Below are 19,798 nucleotides of genomic sequence, written 5' to 3'. Positions count from 1 at the left end.
GAGGGAGAAGCTGACTCCCTGCTGAGCAGGGAGTGTGATGAGGGCTGGATCCCAGGACCCTTGGATCATGACCTGAACCGAAGGCAGACGCTTAATGACTGAGCCACCCAGGTGCCCCTATTTTTTTTTTTTTAAGGTTTTATTTATTCGACACCGAGAGCACAAATAGGGGGAGCAGCAGGCAAAGGGAGAGGGAGAAGCAGGCTCCTCTCTGAGTGGGGAGCCTGATATGGGGCTTGACCTCAGGACCCTGGGATCATGACCGAGCCGAAGGCAGATGCATAACCAACTGAGCCACCCATGCGCCCTGCCCTCTACCTTTTTAAGCCTCAATTTCCCCAGCTATAAAAAATGAGCAGCAAAATTAGGTCGTTTTCCAGGTCCCTTCCAACTCTGACGTATAAGGTTTTAGCATCTTAAGCTTCAATAGCCCCCCATGCTGAGAGCACGGGGCTGGCCAGCCCTTGTTAGGAGGCAGCTATCCTGTGGTTTGGCACCACTGCCCAGCCGGCATTTATTAAATCAGTGGGATGTGGTCCCTGCTGGCCTGGAAAGAGAACATTAAGCTCCAAAAACTTCCTGCAGCAGGCCTCCTTCAGAGAGCACTGTTCAGAGGGGTGAGGAACAAAACCATTCAGGTTCTTGGCGGTGCTCCAAGATCCTGTTCACTAGTATTTTTGCCCTGTCTGCACGGAGAACCAGTGACTGAAAACATCTGGAAGCCTGCTAAAGACTTGGGTGACTTCTCCTTCCTTCCTTCAGGAGTGGCTGTTCTCGACCTTGGTAATCCAAGTTGACCTTTGCCAATGCCCTTTCGCATCCAACATTCTGCACTTCACTGGGCAACAACCCTCTAATAAAATCCACATGAATCCCTCTGCTAACAGCTCCTGGAAGAGCTGGAGGGTCTCACACCTGCCCTGCATTCCTTGAGCCCTAGTAGCAAGGGAAAACAGGGCTGAGACCCAAACTCTTGTGCCTCCGGGTCTTACAGTGGAATTGGAGAAAGGGAGTAGGAAGGAAGAGAGAAATGTCGGTGATGAGAGCTTGCTAGGGGTGCAAAAGGCAGCTGCAGGCCAGGAGTGCCCAGGTGGAGTGACAGGGCTGCTGGGTAGCCTAGCAGAGTCCCTCAGGCCTGGGCATACCTCTTGCCGGTGACCTCAGTCATGCTGACCAGGTCCATGATGACCCTGGGAGACAGGACTGGGCTGAGAATTTGGGGTCCATGTGTCATGGGCCTGGTGTTCCAGAGTCGTCTGTTCCTGTCTCCCTCTTGTGACCTGGGATATGTCGCAAATTCCTTGGGTCTCTGTTTTAGGAAGTGCCTACTAAGCACCCACAACATACGTGCCTGGTGCTGGAGAGAGGATGCATCAGAGTAGAACACGCCCAGCTCCTGCAATCTGGCCCCACTCGTTTGTATATCCTGTCCGACTACAGGCCACAAAGTTGCAGGGACACTGGTGGTCTGGGGTCAGAGTACTTGGAGTTCCACAGGCAGGACAGCCACCCTGGCAGTGTCTGCTCGCTCCTCCTCGACTTCTCCCTTAGCTTCTCTGGGGCACAGTGTGTGGACACAGGATTCCCGCTGGCTAAGGTCAGAGCTCTATTTCACACTTTCTCCCCACCATGGGCAAGAGTCCAAGAAATAAAGACAACAGGTGAGAGGGACAGATAAGCTGCCTAGTTTATTTATAAAATACAAGAACGCATTACAGCGCCTAGACTTTTTTCTTTTTTTTAAATTGCTCATTTGCCTTCTTTGCACCCAGCTGAAGCTTTTGTTTGCTCTTCTCTGAGAGTTCTCAGCTGATTTTACTCAGCGATCTGTTCTTTGCTACATTAGCCCAAGACCCACACAACCTTCCCTGGAGCTGACAGTGTTCATCTCGGGAGGCCCTAGAGGATCCTCCTGAGGTAAATGACTCCGCTCTGGTCAGCTCAGGATGCTGTGGAGCAGAGAAACCGGTGTCCTTCTTGGAGAGCTGCCTTCATCTCCTTGAACTGAGCCAACTGGCAGGCCTCATCCAGCCCCAACCAGCGGTAGGCTTGGTGCTCTCGGGAGAGTCGGATCTCCACATTGTAGTCCTTCACCTCGGCCAGCCAGTATATGACTGTTTTCGGCTTCTCCCAGGCCACATATCTGAGCTCCCTTCTGAAGCCCTCAATGATTGTCAGCTGGTCTGCCGCTATGCCCGCTTCCTCCTGAGTCTCCCGCAAGGCTGTTTCCAAGTCATTCTCTCCTGGTTCCACATGGCCTGGTTAGGAAACAAGAGGAAAAGGAGCAAGAGATAATCTTCAGCAAAGGTGGAATTTTTAGGTCTGATGATTTAAAGATGGGGTCTTTGGTGACTTCTAGATGTTGCTAGGCTAAAGGGGGCCTAGAGATGGGCGATATCCTAACATGCCTCGGAGTGGGGCACAGAGTGGGTAGTGTCTGGACAATTCCTCCTCTGCACCCCATCTTCTCTGCAGAGGGTTAAACAGACCATGTGTTTGGCAAGTCTGCTCTAGAAGATGGCTCTTCAGTGGTGAGAGAGATGGCCTCCCTCAGACCTTCACTTTCTTATCCTTTGGAGCTCTCCTCATCCCATGTTCTCAGGGAGACCTTTCCCCTGGAGACCTTAAATTGGTTTTCTGAAGGAGGAGCAGTCCCTTCTTGGCAGACAGGAGTTGGCTGAAGAGGGAGCACTTTGCCTACAATCTGCAGTGAGGACTTAACACTGTCTTAGTTGGTCCCCGAAGTCCCAGGGCCAACAGGCTCCAAGCCCGGCACTGCGGCACCGGCAGCTGTTTCCAAGTAGCTATCCAGGCTTTTCCAAATTGTTTTCATCTTTTTAACTGAGCAAGGCCAGATTCCAGTTTCACAGGGAAATTCCTGATGGGAACTCAGACTAAGGACACAAGCTGAGAGCCAGTTCTAAGAAAATTTGTTGGCAAGACCCAAACCCAAGGAGACAGCTGCCAGGAAAGTGTTCTAGGAGAGCCTGAAGCTCTGCAGACTGGGAGCAGCCCGTAGTTTTGCCTCTAGGCCCTCCCCGCAAATTCTCAGCCTGCCTGAAGGGGCCAAGAAGGACAGGGAGGGGTCTGGCAGCCTCTGTCAACACATGGTTCCAGTGAGTTGCTGGGGGCCTCCTGGTTCAGGAGCTCCTGGGGAGCAGGAATTGTTAGCTCTTCCCTTCTTGGTTCAGGGACAGGCCTATATCCTACTCTCCTCCTTCTCAGGGTTCTCATAGCAGTGCCCTGAGCCAGAGGGGCTGCTGTAAAGCTCCCACAGAAAGCAACTAGGAGTCAGGACTTAAAAACCTATCTTAGTTCCTGGCTTCTGGGGAATTTTCTCTGTACAGCACTTCATGTAGTGGTGTACACAAAGTCAGGGAGGTACTGCATGGGGGGCGGGGAGAAAGGGGTGTTGGTGGTGAGAGGTGACACTGATCCTGATGCCCCATCTGCCCTCAGAAATGTGGGGAATCTGTGAACATGCCCTTCCCAAAAGCATCTGTGCTCCATTCTACCCAGCAGTATGAACTTGATAACCTCTTTCCAGGCCCAAGCAGGACAAAATCTAGAGAGGTCCTTTGAAATCTTTCAGTGAGAGGTACTATGCATTATGACTTTGGCGATCAGGAGACAAGTGTGAACATTCCTATTCATAGTATTTGTGACACTTCTGTCCCTCTCTTTCACCTTATTTCTCCTTAGTGAAACGCAAATGTGCAAAGTCTATTTCCTGTTCCCCTTTCCTTATTTTCCTCCAATGCTGGATCCTTGTTCACCCCTCTCCCACAGCACTCCCCTTTAAAGTCCCTGTTCCCTTCTCAATGGGTTGCTCATTCAGGGCTCCTGACCTGTAATCCAGAAATGACTTGACCCCAAGGTCAAGGCCTTTTCTCTTACCCAGCCATTTACCACCAAGGCTGGCACTCCAGTGAAACACACACACACATACACACGTGCTGCTTCTGCCCGGGGATTCAGAGTTGTATTTCCAGCTCCGACCTGGCATGTCAGGTCCTTTCTGTATGTCAGAAAGGATCAAAAGTTCCTGCCCACCCTACCCCCTCCTACTGCACAGTCACTGGGATGTAAGCTTTATGGGGGGCCTGATAGGGTAGCTTTCCAAGCAATGCTTGGCACTTTCTCGAAAGCCAACCCTTCTGCCTTGCACCTTTGGGAGGAGTCCAGTGATGAATGCCGTCTGATGCCTGCAGCAGTAGAAACTCAATTTTAGGTTTGTCCACCGTAGAAATGAAGCATCTTCGGAAGATGATCAAGCCACACGCTCTCAGGGCCATGGTCTATCTGAGGACTTAATGAAGAAGATGGGAAACATTAGGAAGTTACACTAAACAGGAGGATCGGGGCACCTGGGTGGCTCAGTGGGTTGAGCCTCTGCCTTTGGCTCGGGTTGTGATCTCAGGGCCCTGGGATCGAGCCCCGTATCAGGCTCCCCACCTAGCAGGGAGCCTGCTTCCCCCCCTCTCGCTGCCTGCCTCTCTGCGTACTTGTGATCTCTCTCAGTCCTATAAATAAAATCTTTAAAAACAAAACCAAAACAAAAACCAGGAGGATCCATCCTGGAGGCAGCCTCTGGTGCTGGGGAGTAGCACAGATCAGCTAATGGTGACCTCATCAACTACAGAAAAAGGCAGCATTCCAAGGACCAGTGTGTGGAAACCAGGAATCAGGGACTGATTTGTGAGTGATGGTAGGACCCTGCCCTCTACCCCTCAGGGCTGGCGAGTGTGTCTTAGGAGAACAGAGGTCCTCAGAGGCAAACCCACTGAACCTGGAGAGATGCTGGGAATGGGTGAGATGAAGAACGTCATCCTCAAACCCATGGTCCCATTTCCCTCAGCCTCCAGCCTGAATCTGAGGGACAGAGACTCCAACGATGGGGTTTCTGATGGTCTGAGGGGTCACTTAGGAAAGGGAGCTTGGTGTACTAAAAACATTTTTGTTATTGATGTTGTATATTGTATACTAAAAACATTTTGTTATTTATTTTTAGTCTTTTATCCATGTTTTAGAATGTTATACATTCACATGGTACAAAATTCAAAGTACAAAAAGGCACACACAGTAGTCAGTCTCTTTCCCACCAGTGAGAAGCACACTAGCATAGTGGTCAAGAGTGTGACTCTACAACCTAGGGTTAAGTTCTGACTTTGCCACTTACTCACTGTGTGATTAGCTCCTAAGTCTGTTTCCTCTGCTGTGAGACAGGATAGTAACAGTTCTACCTCAAAGGGTTGCTGTGAGAATCACATGACTTAACTTTTGTAAAGTTAAGTTTTGTAAAGGTTTTGAACAGTGCCTGGCATCTAATAAGCACCCAGTAGGTTTCAATAGGCATAGGAAAATGTCTGGAAGGATACACATCATTAATAGTATTTTCTGGAGGATGAGATTATGGCAAGACTTTCATTTGCTAGTCCCTATACCTCTGTATTGTTTGGAAGTTCACAGAGAACATTTATTAATTTTACAATCAGCAATTCAGTAAAGACTGAAAATTTTTAGTCTTCTTCATTTTAGTTACTTTTTTTTTTTTTTTAAGATTTTATTTATTTGAGGGGCACCTGGGTGGCTCAGTGGGTTAAGCCTCTGCCTTCAGCTCAGGTCATGATCCCAGGGTCCTGGGATTGAGCCCCACATTGGGCTCTCTGCTCAGCAGGGAGCCTGCTTCCTCCTCTCTCTCTGCCTGCCTCTCTGCCTACTTGTGATCTCTGTCTGTCAAATAAATAAATAAAATCTTTTAAAAAAAAGATTTTATTTATTTGAGAGAGAGATAGCGAGAGAGCACGAGCAGAGGGAGAGGGAGAAGCAAGCTCCCTGTGAGCAGGGAGCCCGATATGGGACTCGATCCCAGGACACTGAGATCATGACCTGAGCTGAAGGCAGATGCTTAACCGACTGAGCCACCCAGGTGACTCTTTCCCACCCAGTGAGAAGTGGTTACTTCTTTCCATTTCAGTTATTTTTCTTTCCATTTCAGAAAAGAACACCACCAACAACAAAAGACAGAAAGGGAGAAGAGCGGGAATATCTGCAGCAGTGAAAAAACAATGCATCATCTGAAGGGGGCATGTCATCAAGGTAACAAAGAATATGGAAGATCTCTTATGTAAGCCTTGCTAAAGAAAATGTCAATGGTTCAGTCAACAAATATTTATTGAGTACTGACTATGTAATAAGTACTGTGCTAGACCTTTGCTCTTAAGCAGTTTATATTCTAATGGGAGAGGCAGATTTTTTTTTTTAAAGATTTATTTATTTGAGAGAGAGAGAAAGAGAGCACGCGCACATGAGCTGGCAGGGGGTAGGAAGGGGGAAAGAATCTTAAGCAGATTCCATGCTGAGCTCAGATCTCATCCTGGGGCTTGATCCCACAACCCTGAGATCATGACCTAAGCTGAAACCAAGAGTTGGACACTTAACCAACTGCACCACCCAGGTGCCGTGGAAGAGGCAGATTTTAATAAAATAATTAAGCAGATTAGAAAATAATCGCCAATAAGGAATGTGCTACAAAGGAAAAATGTGTGATTGGTAACCTGACCTTGTCTGAGGGATCAAGGAAGGCTTCCTAGAATAAGAGATGTTTGAGCAGAGATGTAAGGAGGAGTAAAAGATGAGTTGGCAATGGGAAGGAGGGAGAAAGTGTGTCCCAGGTGGAGGGGACAGTATGGGCAAAGGCCCCGAGGTGGGATGGCAGGAAAAGAAAATCAGGTGTCTCAAATGTAGCAAAAGCCTAGGACAATGGGCCCCGCAGGAAAAGATTCAAATCAGTTGGGCCTCATCTGCAAGATTCCAAGGCCAAAGAAGGCACTGGTGGACAGATAGCAGAGCTGATGCACGGCTGGAGCTGGAGGTGATTGTCTCCATGGCTCCCTTGCTGTTAATCAATATGAGCCTGGGGGCCCCTGGGTGGCTCCGTTGGTTGAGCGCCTGCCTTCTGCTCAGGTCATGGTCCAGGGTCTGGGGATAGAGCCCCACGTCTGGGAAAATCCCTGCTCAGCAGAGAGCCTACTTCTCTCTCTCTGTCCCTCCCTCCTGCTCTCTCACTATCTCTCTCAAATAAATAAAATCTTTTTAAAAAATAAGGTAGAGCCAAATGTGCTGCTTTTAAAAGATTTTCAGATATACTTTCAGACAAGTGAAAAAAGTCTGGTTCAGCATAAAATGTATAACACATCCTGTTTTAAAATTCACATGTAAATTGGTAACAGGCCTTTTTAAAAATGTATTTATTTATTTATTTATTTGAGAGAGAGAGAGAGAAAGAGAGTGAGCACGCGCGCAAGTATGAGCAGGGAGGGGAGGGGAGAGGAAGCAGACTCCCCACTGAGCAGGGAGCCACACCTGGGGCTCAATCCTAGGATCCTGAGATCATGACCTAAGTGGAAGGCAGACACTTAACTGACTGAGCAACCCAGGTGCCCTAGTAGCAGGCTTTTTTAAACATTATATTCTAGTTTCCTGGTCTCCCTATTTATGCCAAGAACTTTTCCCATTCTGGAAACCAGAAAGCAACACCCTGTCACCACAGAACTCGCAGACAGAGATTTCAAATTACTGGTTCTGGTTCAGGTAAAAACAGGCACCTGATCCCCTGCCCTCCTATCAAAATGCTCATTAAGTATTAGCAAGTTCCAGATGAAGGGCACCTTGTTCCTGCTTTGTGTAGAGTCTCATGGAATGAATGCTGGAATCCCTAGATAAGCTTAGGGATCTAAGACTAGAGGGTAGTGCCCTGCCTGGGACAGGAAGCCCCAGAGCTGTACACCATTGCCATCACCCATACACCATGGGGAAACAAAAGTACCTGGATGAGGGGCCAAGAAAAAAAGGCCTGAGGGGCGGCCATGTGGAACCACTGGAAAGAGGGGAACAGGCCATATTTTCCCATGGGGGGAGAACCTTAGGGTAGTGACAAGGGCATATCTAGCAAAAATGTATCTCAGTAGATACCAATGCATAGGGATAACCACATCTAAAAACCAAACGAACCAATAGTTCATCTCAATGGAACCAGAAGAGCTAGAATCAAGAGCTAGGATCAGATGTCCACTTTCTATCTATGCTGAGGACCCATGGAGAGGACAGCTGTTCTCTGAAAGGCAAAACTCCCATCCACCCTTTGGCTTGAGCCAGCTGTTCTTTAGAATCTCTCCCCTTCCCCCATACACATTACTTCCTACTCATGCTTTCAAAAGTAGCACAGAAGAAAGCTCTTTTGTGAAGCTTTCTAGCTTCTCATCATTCCATCTTCTGGGCCTTTAACATGGCTTGAATAAACTTCTGCAAGGTTTGATCGGAGAAGTAGAACACTAAGAGAAAATTAAAGAGTTAGTGTAGGGATTAGATTTTGTGCAATTATAGAAGTTGATGGAGAAATCCATGCAACTCTGTCACCTCTGCATCTGGTGTTGAGGCTGAAGTCTCTATATTTCAGCAAGGCCAGCAAGGGGGAAGGGAGGCTGGATGCAAAGTGGAGAGCAAGGAAACTGGAACTTGTGAAGACAAACCAGATCCTATGAGGACAAGTAGAACTCCTGAGGACAAACCAAAACCTGTGACTTCCTTTCACCATCTCCTAGCTCATTAACGTGGGTAACTTCAAGGAGCTGGAGCCCTTTGCCATACAGTTAAATGTTCATCTGGCCCATCACCCGGATTATCTGCAGGAGGAGATTCAGCAGGAGTTGGAGAGCTGCAGGCCTGGGTGCTTTATCTGGCACCAATAAGGTGAACCAGCACATCAGCATCCAAAGGGAGGCATTGCACATGCTTGGTATCCTGTTCTGTCCTTCACAGTGTGCTGGCTGCTAATTCACTTCAGCTTTCCAAATCTTGCACACAATTTTCCTGAGGTTGACCCTAACTTGGAACCATATAGGAAGGGAATCCTGGGAAACACAGTTCCAGCTTAGCCAAGTGGACACAGTACAAAGCCAGCACAAGCACAATACCTAGTCTGGTAAGTCTCAGTCTGTACCTTTGGCAGGGAAGAGCCAGACTACGCACTCTGTCTTCTTGGGACCCAGCACAGCAGCTTGCAACAGATGTTCGTGGACTCAACAGAACACTCTCCCCACATCCCACTCAAACAAATGCTCAGGGTATGTTCTGGGATTTTGGGAAACAGCCCAGTGTTTTCCTGAAGAGTGCCATTTACATAAAAGTCAATGGAGCTATTGTTGTAGGTTTTCTGTTTTTCTGGAGATCAACTAGTAAAACTGTCCTGGTGTTTGAAAGGAGCCAGCTTATAGAGAAACACACACACATACACACACACAGACACACATCACACATGCTCCAAGTGGATTCAAACCTCAGGGGGTTAAAGAACATAGCATCCAATATGCAAATGTGCTTGCAGCCAGGATTGCAGAGATGAGAACTCCAGGCTGACAGCAGGCAATTCACACTTCAGAAAAGTGGCAAAGTGCCTTAGGTGGTTAAAAAAAAAAAAAAAAAAAAAAACCTGAACAAAAAACTCCTCAATGTCATCAGAAGGTCCCAGAAGCTAAGGAAAAGTGCTCTTGCCTTTCTCTAAATATACATTTCCCTTACAGCTTAGGAGATTCAGAACCTAGGTGCCAAAAAATAATTCACAGATAAATGGCTGTACTGATATGTTGTGTTCCAGTGTTTTCATCAAATTAATCAGTGTGCAACTGCAAGCATAGCTCAGCCCCCAAAGCCCTCACAAATATACCTTTAGATACAGAAAGACCTCCCCAAATCCTCTCAGTGTGTTCCTTATAATCTAAAATCCCTTTTGCAGAAATGGTTTCATGCCACCATGTTATCAATGAAGCGTTCCCACTGGGCCAGCTACACTGTGCCAGGTTCTTCACGTGTGTATTTTAAATGCTCAAGACAAATCTTTATCATAAGCAGGATCGTCTCCAGTTTTGGATGAGGAAACTAGGACTCAAAAAGGTTAAAATACTAGCCCAAGCGCATAGCCGGCCTGTGAATGGCAAGATTGGAATCCAAGTAAGCCTAACTCCAAAGTGTGTATTTTTCCCCCTTCCTCAGTTCTGCTTAAGGTGAAAAAGCAGACCTTAGGGCACAAATGGTCCGGAGAGAGGACACACAAATAATTTATAAAATTATTTCCAGTTCTAAAATTCCCAGTCTTTGATCTATATTCGCATTGAGGATTTTTAAGGTACCTGGCTGGAATCCTTTCCACAGGACCAGTTTTAGTTGGGGCGGAGGAAGGAGGGAGGGTGTGTAGATGAAGGTCCTGGTGTCCAGAGTTGACCCTGGAGAGGTAAAGTATAGCCTGAGGCCCCGAAACTTTGCCTATCTGATAAGAGTCTCTATGCGTTCTCTCTGCTTTTTCTCTGGGAAGAAGGAACCTCTATCACATGTTCAAAACCATATCAGGTAGCCTGGGGGTTCCCAAGAACCAAGTGTTGGGAATACCTTTAAATGCCAGCCTTGGACAAGCACACAAGCAACTAATTTAGCGTGCTGGTATCCAGGAAAGTTGCCCAGGCCACTCCACAGTGAGGAGGAAGGACAACTCTGCCTGCCTACAGATAAGCGGCTCTGACTGCTCGGTTTTCCCTCTCTTCCCACATCATAATGGTCTTTTCTGATTCTCCAACTCCCTCCCTTGCAAAGGATTGAACAGAAATGAGGTGCCCATCTGTGAATAAAGCTCCTTATAAAAACAACAACAAAAAGAGAAAAAGAAAAAAGAAAAGGAAAAAGCTCCCAACTACTGTGAATAAATTGAAACAAAGAAAATGCCTTCTCAATTGGACATTTTCCTGGACATCTGCCACTCTTTTCTCATAGAAACCAACCTGCTGAGTCATCTTGCTATCTTTACTATTTGGCTGATATAGGAGGGCAGAAACAGGAGATTTCACCTGTAATGGCATAAATATTGGCTTCTAGGATGAGGCCAAAGTCAGACAAGGTTGGAACAGAAATCATTCCTCATAAAGGGGATCTGTTAAGTGGCCTATTAGTGCCACCTGCTGTACAATTCTAGAAAGCAAACATGGGGAATTCTAATATTAGAGCCTGAAGGGATTTACTTACTCATCTAACATCTGTTGAGTGTGTCCCACTTGACAAGCAGTGTGACAGGATTGAAGAGTGGATATGAAGCTATTATAAAGCCCCAGCTTTCTAAGGGTTCACAGCCTCATGAAAGCGGAAGGGACTTAGACAATTTGCCAGTTTATTTTGAGCTCCATAGGGGTATGTGTAAGATGTAAAGGAAGCAAAAGTGACTATCTTTGGGTCAAAGGGGCACCCCATAAGGATTCTGATGGATGGCTAGGAATTCACCAGGCAGAATAAAGGTGCAGGCAAGGGGCATTCCAAGCAAAGGGAGGAGTGTGGGCAAAGACCCTTAAGAACAAAATGACATTCCAATGATAACAGTTTAGTTTATACTCTTTGGCAATGAGGAGTAGCTTTTGACTGGTTTTAGGCAGGGCTGGCAATATGGTCAGACTGACATTTTACAAAGACATTCTGGCAGGGTGCCTGGATGGCTCAGTCGTTAAGCATCTGCCCTCAGCTCAGGTCATGATCCCGGGGTCCTGGGATCAAGCTCCGCATCGAGCCCCACATCAGACTCCCTGCTTGGCGGGAGGCCTGCTTCTCCCTCTCCCACTCCCTCTGCTTCTGTTCCCTCTTTCAGTGTATGTCTCTCTCTGTGTCAAATAAATAATAAAAATAAAATCTTAAAAAAAAAAAGGCATTTGGGCAGAAAGGAAGGTGGAGAATAGATTAGAAGATTGCAGGCAAGAAGACCAACTAACAAGCTTATTGACAACAGTCCAGATGACAAATAATACAGAGTTAAGGCAGAGACCCGGAGAAAGGAGAGGAGGGGATGAATTTGAGAGATATCTCAAAACCAACAGTATCTAATGTTTCATTGTCCAAGGAAGAGGGGCGGGGGAGGGGGAGGGAGAGAGAGAGAGAGAGAGGTTGTTTGGTTTGGGTGACTAGAGAAGTTGGTGGAACAGGGAGTAGAAAGTAAGCTAATGATTTGTTTGGGAAAAGATGAATTTGAAGTGCTGTTGACTACCCACAAGGTAAATGAAAGGATGGAATTATGCTCAGGGATCATCTCATTCCATCTCTTCATTTCCAAAGGTGAAAATTAACCACTGGAGAGAGATTTTGCTCCCACCGTAAAAACCTCTGCAAGTCACCTCCCTCCACTTGGGTAGTCTGCCTGTGCATCTGGTATTCAAAGGATTTTATCCTCCTTCAGAGAGTTAAAAACATGGAAAAGCATGGCTAGCTTTGCAGTGAGAAAGACCCAGCTCCCTAATTCAACAGTTATATTACTTTAAGCAAAATACTTCTCTAAGGCTCATTTTCCTCATCTGTAAAATGAGGGTAACTTCTACTTTACATGATTGTTGTAGAGTTTAAAATAAAAACACATACATAGGATCTGACATATCAGAAGTACGGAGCATATATGAGTCACTTTCACCCCTGTTATCATCAAAGGTCATCAGGAAGCTTCTGGCATGCTCTTACCTTCTATTGATAGTTGAATCAAGAAATGGTTTTTCATATTTCCAGCAAAACTGCTCACCACACCATTATATTCCTTATGCATAAAATACTACAAGATAAATTTCTTTCAATATAAGTACTAGGAAGAAATTCCACTCTTTTGAAAAATGGTTTGCCTTTATTATTTCTCTGACAAGTTTTGAGCTAAATTGGGTACTTGCAGTTAAGTCTACTGGCCTTGTGAGCTAATATATTTGTTTGTTTCTATTATGAAGGTAATAGGTACCATTTTTTGAGGCATTGTGCCACGTGCTTTACTTTCATTATTTCGCTTAATTTTCACAACCTTCTGAGTGTTTACCACGATTTTGCAGAAGAGGAAAAAGGAAAGCAGCTCTGCCTGACTTCCAACATTATTGCTCTTAACCTCGACTCTGTATTAGCGTTTTACATTTGGCTATTTGATTGCATTGTTTATTTTCTCTCTCTCCCTCTCTCCTTTCTTTCAGAGATACAATAACAAATACATAGGTGCCAAACCAGGCCATAGCAAAGGAAAAGTAAGTTTTGTTTTAGGTGGTGGGGCTCTCGTGTGATTTTTTTTTTTTTAACTACTGCTATAATTGCCAAGATATTATCAGTTCAATAGATGAAGCCATTAGAACATACAAAATCTCGGGGTGCCTGGGTGGCTCAGTGGGTTAAAGCCTCTGCCTTTGGCTCAGGTCATGATCCGAGGGTCCTGGGTTCGAGCCCCGCATGGGGCTCTCTGCTCAGCAGGGAGCCTGCTTCCTCCTCTCTCTCTACTTGTGATCTCTGTCTGTCAAATAAATAAAATCTTAAAAAAAAAAAAACATACAAATTCTTTTCTGGAAAGCAGACAGGGTATAAAGGGTAACGACAAAGTGAAACTGGGGCCGCCGGTCGCTAAACTCGGAACTCTGGAATTCCGATGTCCCACCCCATCACCATCAGCAAGCGGGCCAGCAAGCTCAGAGCCAGAGAACCCTCCCCTGTGCACAGAGGAAAACTAAGGTCCTGCGAGCGGCCGGGGCCTGGCCTGCCCACGCCTCAGTGACAGCCTGCTGCGTCCACCCTTGACGGTGCAGCGATTCCCATCGCTCCAACGCTCAGTTCCTCCGTGGAGAAGAGCACCCAGTGAACCCTCTCTAAGACTACTCACCCAAAGCCTAGGGCCGCAGGAGGCAGGCCTTGAACAGAAAGGGGGAAGTACGACGACCAATCCCGAAGGTTCGGTTGCGCTTATAGCGACCAACAGGATAGGGCAGAAGGCCCCTCCACCCGCCTCAAAGATGCCATGCTTTCACTTAGAACTCGCGAGATCTTCACTCAAGCGGTTCGATTGGTTGAGAGACGCAATTTGAGTTACGCCCACTGCTTCCTCGGATCCCTGATTGGTCTTCTGGAGAAGAAGGACTCACACGTCAACGAGTTTCCCCGGTGCCCATTGGTGGATGAGGCGGGGCTGCCGGCGCGCGGGCGCCAGCGCGGGCGTTCGAACCCGCGCTTGGTGGCGTTACCATGGGGATGCGGCCGGGCCGGCGCCTCAAAAGCTGGTGAGTTGACAGCACGCCGGCCAACTTGGGGCTCTCCTGTCGGCATTGTCTTCTGTCTTCAGACAGGGTTGACCGAGGGGGACCTGGGAAGCCACTGAGGTGAGAAATGGTGGGGAGAACCGGGGAGGAGTGGGGTAGGCCTCTGCCCCGCGGGAGAGGGCACTCTGGACGCCTGCCGAGCGCGAGAGGAGGCGGCGGTTGCAAGGAAACCGGGGTTTGGCCTCGCCTGGTTGTTCGAATGCTCGCCTGCTTTCCTACCCTTTATCTCCTTATCTCTGCCTTTTCTTCAGTGATTCTCTCGAGTGCTACTTCTCCCACGAAGCCTTTCTGAGTCTCGAAATCTTGCCTTTGAACCGATGGCCCTGAGTGGAACCTTTTTTAGGGCACTTCTCTTCGGCCTTGGGTTATTTGTGTACTTCCGTGAGCCCCATTCTCCTTGTTCCTCCCTTATCATTTAGAGTTCTTTGAGGCAGAGCGACGTCTTTCATTCCCAGTGTCTTACACACAGTAGAGTTTTCAGGAAATTTTTGTTGAGTTGAATTTAATTCACCAGAAATAGATTGGATTTCTCTCTGTGCACTGCCCTGTTTTTCCTCCCATTTAGAGGGTTTGTTGTTGTTGTTGTTATTTTTATGGGAATAGAGGGAGGGTACCCTAATCTCATATTCGGAAGGGCCAGAAAGTCCACCGTGGGCCTTTCCACTGTTTGTGAAAAGGAAAATCTTTTTGGAATGCTTGCTACAACTCTTCTGGCATTGTGGCTTTTAGTCTTAATATCCCACTGCTTTTATTAAACTACTTAATGAATCTTTGCTTAAAACAAACCATTCTGTTGTTGCTGAATGCCAGGAGTATCTCAGTTTCTCAGTGACCCACAGCTGTTGTCACAAAACGGTTTTGAAGCATTTTCTCCTTTGTATTCTCCTTGTAGTCTCTGTGCTTCAGGTGCATGTAGCAGCTGCTCTGGTAGCTATCCGTTGGTCAGCTGTCGGTGATAGAAGTGCATTGCCAAGGCTGTTGTTTTGTCAACTCATGAGACTATATTGGCCAGTCTGGATTGTTGATGATTCTCATGTGAAATTCGTAGCTCAGTGATGTTTTTAACAAAAGGATTGGAAAAGTCGGGTATAGCAGCTATGTTATTATTATCTTCTTATAAAAGTTTGACCACAACCATATAGCTGTGACATGTAATAGAAATTGGATTGGGGATTCAGGGTTTGTCTTTGGCTCTGTCTCTATTCACTTACTGTGGCTGGCTTTGCAAGTCATTTAGCCCTTTTAGACATCACTTTTTCCAACACAAAGTGTTGAATTAGATTAGAATTCCTGTGGCTCTATCAACTTAGTCAAGCAACTGGATATTTTTTAAAATTCCAGTATAGTTAATATACAGTATTATTAGTTTCAGATGTACAATATACTGGTTGAACAATTCTCTACATTACTCAGTGCTCATAAGTGTTCTCTTAATCCCCTTCACCTGTTCACCCATTCCACCCACCCACCTCCCCTCTGGTAACTATCAGTTTATTTTCTGTATTTAAGAGTCTGTTTTTTGGTTTGTCTCTTTTCTTTGTCCTTTTGTTTCTTAAGTTCCACATATGGGTGAAGTGAGACAGTATTTGTCTTTCTCTGACTTCTTTCTTTCTTTTTTTAAAGATTTTATTTATTTATTTGACAGACATAGTGAGAGAGGGAACACAAGCGCGGGGAGTGGGAGAGGGAGAAGCAGGCTTCCCGTCGAGCAGGGAGCCCAACTGGGGGCTCAATCTCAGGACCCTGGGATCACAACCTGAGCCAAAGGCGAATCTACCGACTGAGCCACCCAGGCGCCCCCATCTGACTTATTTCACTTAGCTTTTTACCCTCTAGATCCATCCATGCTGTTGCAAAATGGCAAGATTTCATTTTTTTTATGGCTTCATAATATTCCATTGTATATATCTTCCATCTTCTTTACATGTTCATCTATGAATGAATACTTGGGCTGCAAGTAATGCTGCAATAAATAATGCTGCAATAAACATAGGGATGCATATATACTTTTTTTTCTTTTGAGAGAGTGCATGTGCAAAGAGGAGAGGGGGAGGAGCAGTGGGGGAGGGAGAAAGAAACTCCCCTCCCCCCAAAGATTGTATTTGTTAGGGGCACTGGGTGGCTCAGAGGGTTAAGCCTCTGCCTTCAGCTCAGGTCATGCTCTCAGGATCCTGGGATCAAGACCCACATCTGGGGACGCCTGGGTGGCTCAGTGGGTTAAGCCGCTGCCTTCGACTCAGGTCATGATCTCAGGGTCCTGGGATCGGGCCCCGCATCGGGCTCTCTGCTCAGCGGGGAGCCTGCTTCCTCCTCTCTCTCTGCCTGCTTCTCTGCCTGCTTGTGATCTCTCTCTCTCTCTCTGTCAAATAAATAAATAAATCTTAAAAAAAAAAAAAGACCCACATCTGGCTCTCTGCTCAGCGGGGAGCCTTAAGAAAAAAAAAGATTGTATTTGTCAGAGAGAATGCATGTGCACGAGAGAGAGCATGCACGGGGGGACAGGAGGCAGAGGGAGAAGCAGGCATCCCACTGAGCAAGGACCCTGGATCATGACCTGAGCCGAAGGCGGACACCATCCAGGCCTTCTGAGAAAGAAAATCTTAGGCAGGCTCCACACCCAGTGCGGAGCGCAGTGTGGGGCTCAATCTCACAACCCTGAGATCATGACCTGAGCAGAAATCAAGAGTCTGTTGCTTAACGGACTGTGCCACCCAGGTGTCCCTATTTTCAAATTAGTGTTTTTGTATTCATACTTGTATGCACCAGTTTGCATTCCTCCCAACAGTGCACCAGACTCCTTTTTCTCCCTTCACCAACACTTGCTGTTTCTTGTGTTTTTTTAACTTAACCATTTTAACAGATGTAAGGTGATATCTTTTTGTGGTTTTGATTTGCATTTCCCTGATATTATTGATGTTAAGGATCTTTTCATGTGTCTGTTGGCCATCTATATGTCTTCTTTGGAAAAATGTTCATTTCTTCAAGCAATTGGTTATTGATGTCAGGTGAACATCACATGTTCAGCCTTCCAAGGACTGTACAGCTGAAACTGATAGCTGCCACTTATTGAGCATTTACCCTGTGCAAAGCACTATATCAGGGCTTTATATAAATATTACATTTTTCTTAGCATAGTATATCAGTGTACTGCCTACATAGCACTTCATTAAAAGCTTTTGGTTTATGTTATTCATTTAAGTTTTAGCTGTTATATGTCTTAATACAGTGTCTGTGGGGCAAACTAGGGCATGATCCTCTCATCTTCCGGTTCAGGAGAAACAGCAGTTTCTTTGGGCTGCCATTTCATTGTTTGTAAAGGAAGATGTTGATCTCTTCTCAGTCCCTTACAAATTAACTGATCAATTAATCCACTTTCTTGTACTGCCTTAGCAAACCTGTTCATAATTTGTACAGAGTAAATCCTCAATGAATTTTTTGTTAAATGAGTAATAGAGTTTTTCTCATACCTTGAGTGTTGAGTATAAGTATTGTGTTCATTGTATACTTCCCTAGTTATTGTCTTAAGGATTTTGATGTTCATATCCTGTTAAACAAGAAGACTCTTCAATAGGCATAAACTAATAATAGGTACCATTTGTATTGGGAAACTCAGTCTTCGACCATAAGGCAGATGCTTAACCAACTGAACCACCGAGGCGTCCCTCAAAAATGATTTCTTGAGTGACTAGATGGAAGGTTCTTGTTGGAGCTGTGACCATAGCTGTGTCCATAGCAATTCATATGAGGAATACAATCTTGTTTCATTTTATTGCCAAAGGAGCAGTGAGTCAGGGCACCGACTCTGATAGAATTTTCCTGAGCAATCAAATTAACCTGATAGAAAAGTTTCTACCACCTATAGCTATAAATGGTATTAAATGCTTTTGTATAGTTTTAAAAATAGTGTAGGGATATTTATTAATTTATTCATTAAATAATTATTGAATGTTACTTATTTCCAGACACTGTTTTAGAAACGGGATAAAAAAGGTGAATAAGACACATTCCTTTACCAGAAGGAAATCTTATATTCTAGTGGAGGAAATAGACACTCATAGATAATTACTACAGAATGTAACTGCAGTGGTAGAGACATACAAAAGGTATGATATGAACATATAAAGGACTTCCAGCCACATACAAGGAGATCAGAAAAGACCTCATTTATGCTTTAATCATTGGGTAAGAAGTAGGCAGGTAAAATGAGGTTTGATGAGATGGGAGGAGACCATTTAAAAGCACAACGTGAATAAATCCACAGAGAAAACAGTCTAAGAAGTTGACTAAACTGGAAAGAGGAGGGGCCGGACCATAGGAAACTTTGTGGGTGTGCTAAGGAGCTTGAACTTCCCCCTTTAGATAGGTGACAGAATGACAAGGGTTTTAGATAGAGAAGGGTCATGGTCATAACTGTTCTTTCTAAACACTGGTCTGCTGTAGTGTAGAAGTTGGTTTGGAGAGGGCAAAACTGGAGGCAAGCAGAGCAGTTAAAAGAGACATGTAATTATGTAGGTGAAAGGTACTGGGACTGAACCACCAAAGCTGTGGTGGTTGGAACGTGGATCGAGAGAGGACATTTAACAAGTATTTGTTTTTAAATAGACTGAACCTGTTGATTAATTTTGGGATTAAAGCAGAGGAAAGTAATCTAGAATGCTTCTCACTTTAGCTCTGAGTCATTGGTGGATGATAATTGTCATTTACCCACGCCCATGCCACTATCAAGGCAAAAAGGTGCAGGGGCAGTTTTGTGGAGAGGTCATGAGTTTGGTTACTGATGAGCAGTTTAGATGCTTAATCATGGAAACATTTTGATAATGATCCCAGCGTGTTTTTTGCTGCAATACACCTATAAGATTGTCGACTTTATTGTGAGGTGAACTAAAGTTACACTGGAATTCTAGGAGCATCCAATAATAATATTGTACAATATTAAAGCCAGAAAGATTCTAGGTGAGGTTTCACCAGCAGTGAGGAACAGTTTTGTTTTTTTTTTTTAAGTATTTATTTGTTTAACAGAGAGAGCGCACACCTACAAGCAGAGGGATAGGGAGAAGCAGGCTCCCTGCTGAGCCAAGAGCTCAACACCAAGGCTCCATCCCAGCTCTCTGGGATCATGTCCTGAGCAGGAGGCAGCCATTTAACTGACTGTGCCACCCAGACACTCTGAGGAGCAGTCTTTTAAGTTAGTTACCTGCCTGTGTTGAGATTTGATTGGCATAGAATTGCATAGCCAACATACCAAATTCATATAGTTGGTTTTTGTTTTGTTTTTTTTAGGATTTTATTTATTTGAGAGAGAGAGAGAGAGAGAGAGAGAGAACACAAGTGATGGGGGGGTATGAGCAGAGGGAGAAGCAGACTCCCTGCTGAGCAGGGAGCCAGACTCTGGGATCCATCCCAGTACCCTGAGATCATGATCTGAGCCCAAGGCAGATGCTTAACTAACTGAGCCAGCCAGGTGCCCCTCATATAGCTATTTTTGATTATCTATGCCCTGGTTTCTTCATTTTTATTTATTATTATTTTTTCAATAAAGATTTTTATTTATTTATTTGACAGATCACAATTAGGCAGAGAAGCAGGCAGAGAGAGAGAGAGAGAGGAGGAAGCAGGCTCCCCACTGAGCAGAGAGCCCGACGCTGGGATCACGACCTGAGCCAAAG

The 19,798-nt window shown here is 45.6% G+C and overlaps 2 protein-coding genes across 4 annotated transcripts in view; one reads left to right on the top strand and one right to left on the bottom strand.

Annotated features, from left to right (window-relative positions):
- Positions 1-1,664: 1,664 nt before the first annotated feature.
- Positions 1,665-13,825, bottom strand: LOC111146086 (nudix hydrolase 2). Of its 3 annotated transcripts, none has more exons than XM_022501467.1 (3): positions 13,700-13,825; positions 4,169-4,309; positions 1,665-2,258 (listed from the first exon to the last, which is right to left on the bottom strand). In XM_022501467.1, the coding sequence occupies exons 2-3, from the start codon at positions 4,293-4,295 to the stop codon at positions 1,942-1,944; spliced, it is 444 nt and encodes a 147-aa protein (XP_022357175.1). In that variant the 5' UTR covers positions 4,296-4,309; positions 13,700-13,825; the 3' UTR covers positions 1,665-1,941. The 3 variants fall into 3 exon arrangements, with proteins under 3 accessions (XP_022357175.1, XP_022357176.1, XP_022357178.1); XM_022501468.1 differs by having other exon boundaries at positions 4,169-4,302; positions 13,700-13,808; XM_022501470.1 differs by having other exon boundaries at positions 4,169-4,298; positions 13,700-13,722.
- Positions 13,826-13,986: 161 nt separating this feature from the next.
- The window catches only part of LOC111145740 (kinesin family member 24), an 82,632-nt gene continuing 76,820 nt past the window's right edge, over positions 13,987-19,798 (top strand). The window contains exon 1 of the mRNA XM_022500910.1: positions 13,987-14,093. The gene's annotated coding sequence lies outside the window, so the exon portion shown is untranslated. The remainder of the gene's footprint in view (positions 14,094-19,798) is intronic.

Source organism: Enhydra lutris, unplaced genomic scaffold (genome assembly GCF_002288905.1).
Source record: "Enhydra lutris kenyoni isolate GAN:26980312 unplaced genomic scaffold, ASM228890v2 scaffoldscaffold13, whole genome shotgun sequence".
In the NCBI taxonomy this organism is placed as follows: Eukaryota; Metazoa; Chordata; class Mammalia; order Carnivora; family Mustelidae; genus Enhydra; species Enhydra lutris.
The sequence above is the reverse complement of the archived record's forward strand: the minus strand, read 5'-3'. Positions and strand labels throughout refer to the sequence as shown.

What these genes read in the sequence shown, in the direction of transcription:
- LOC111146086 (XM_022501467.1), bottom strand. Translation starts at nt 4,295, where the DNA reads ATGGCCCTGAGAGCGTGTGGCTTGATCATCTTCCGAAGATGCTTCATT. An exon ending in TCACTGGACTCCTCCCAAAG is followed by an intron (nt 2,259 to 4,168) that starts GTGCAAGGCAGA and finishes TTTCCTAACCAG; the next exon opens with GCCATGTGGAACCAGGAGAG.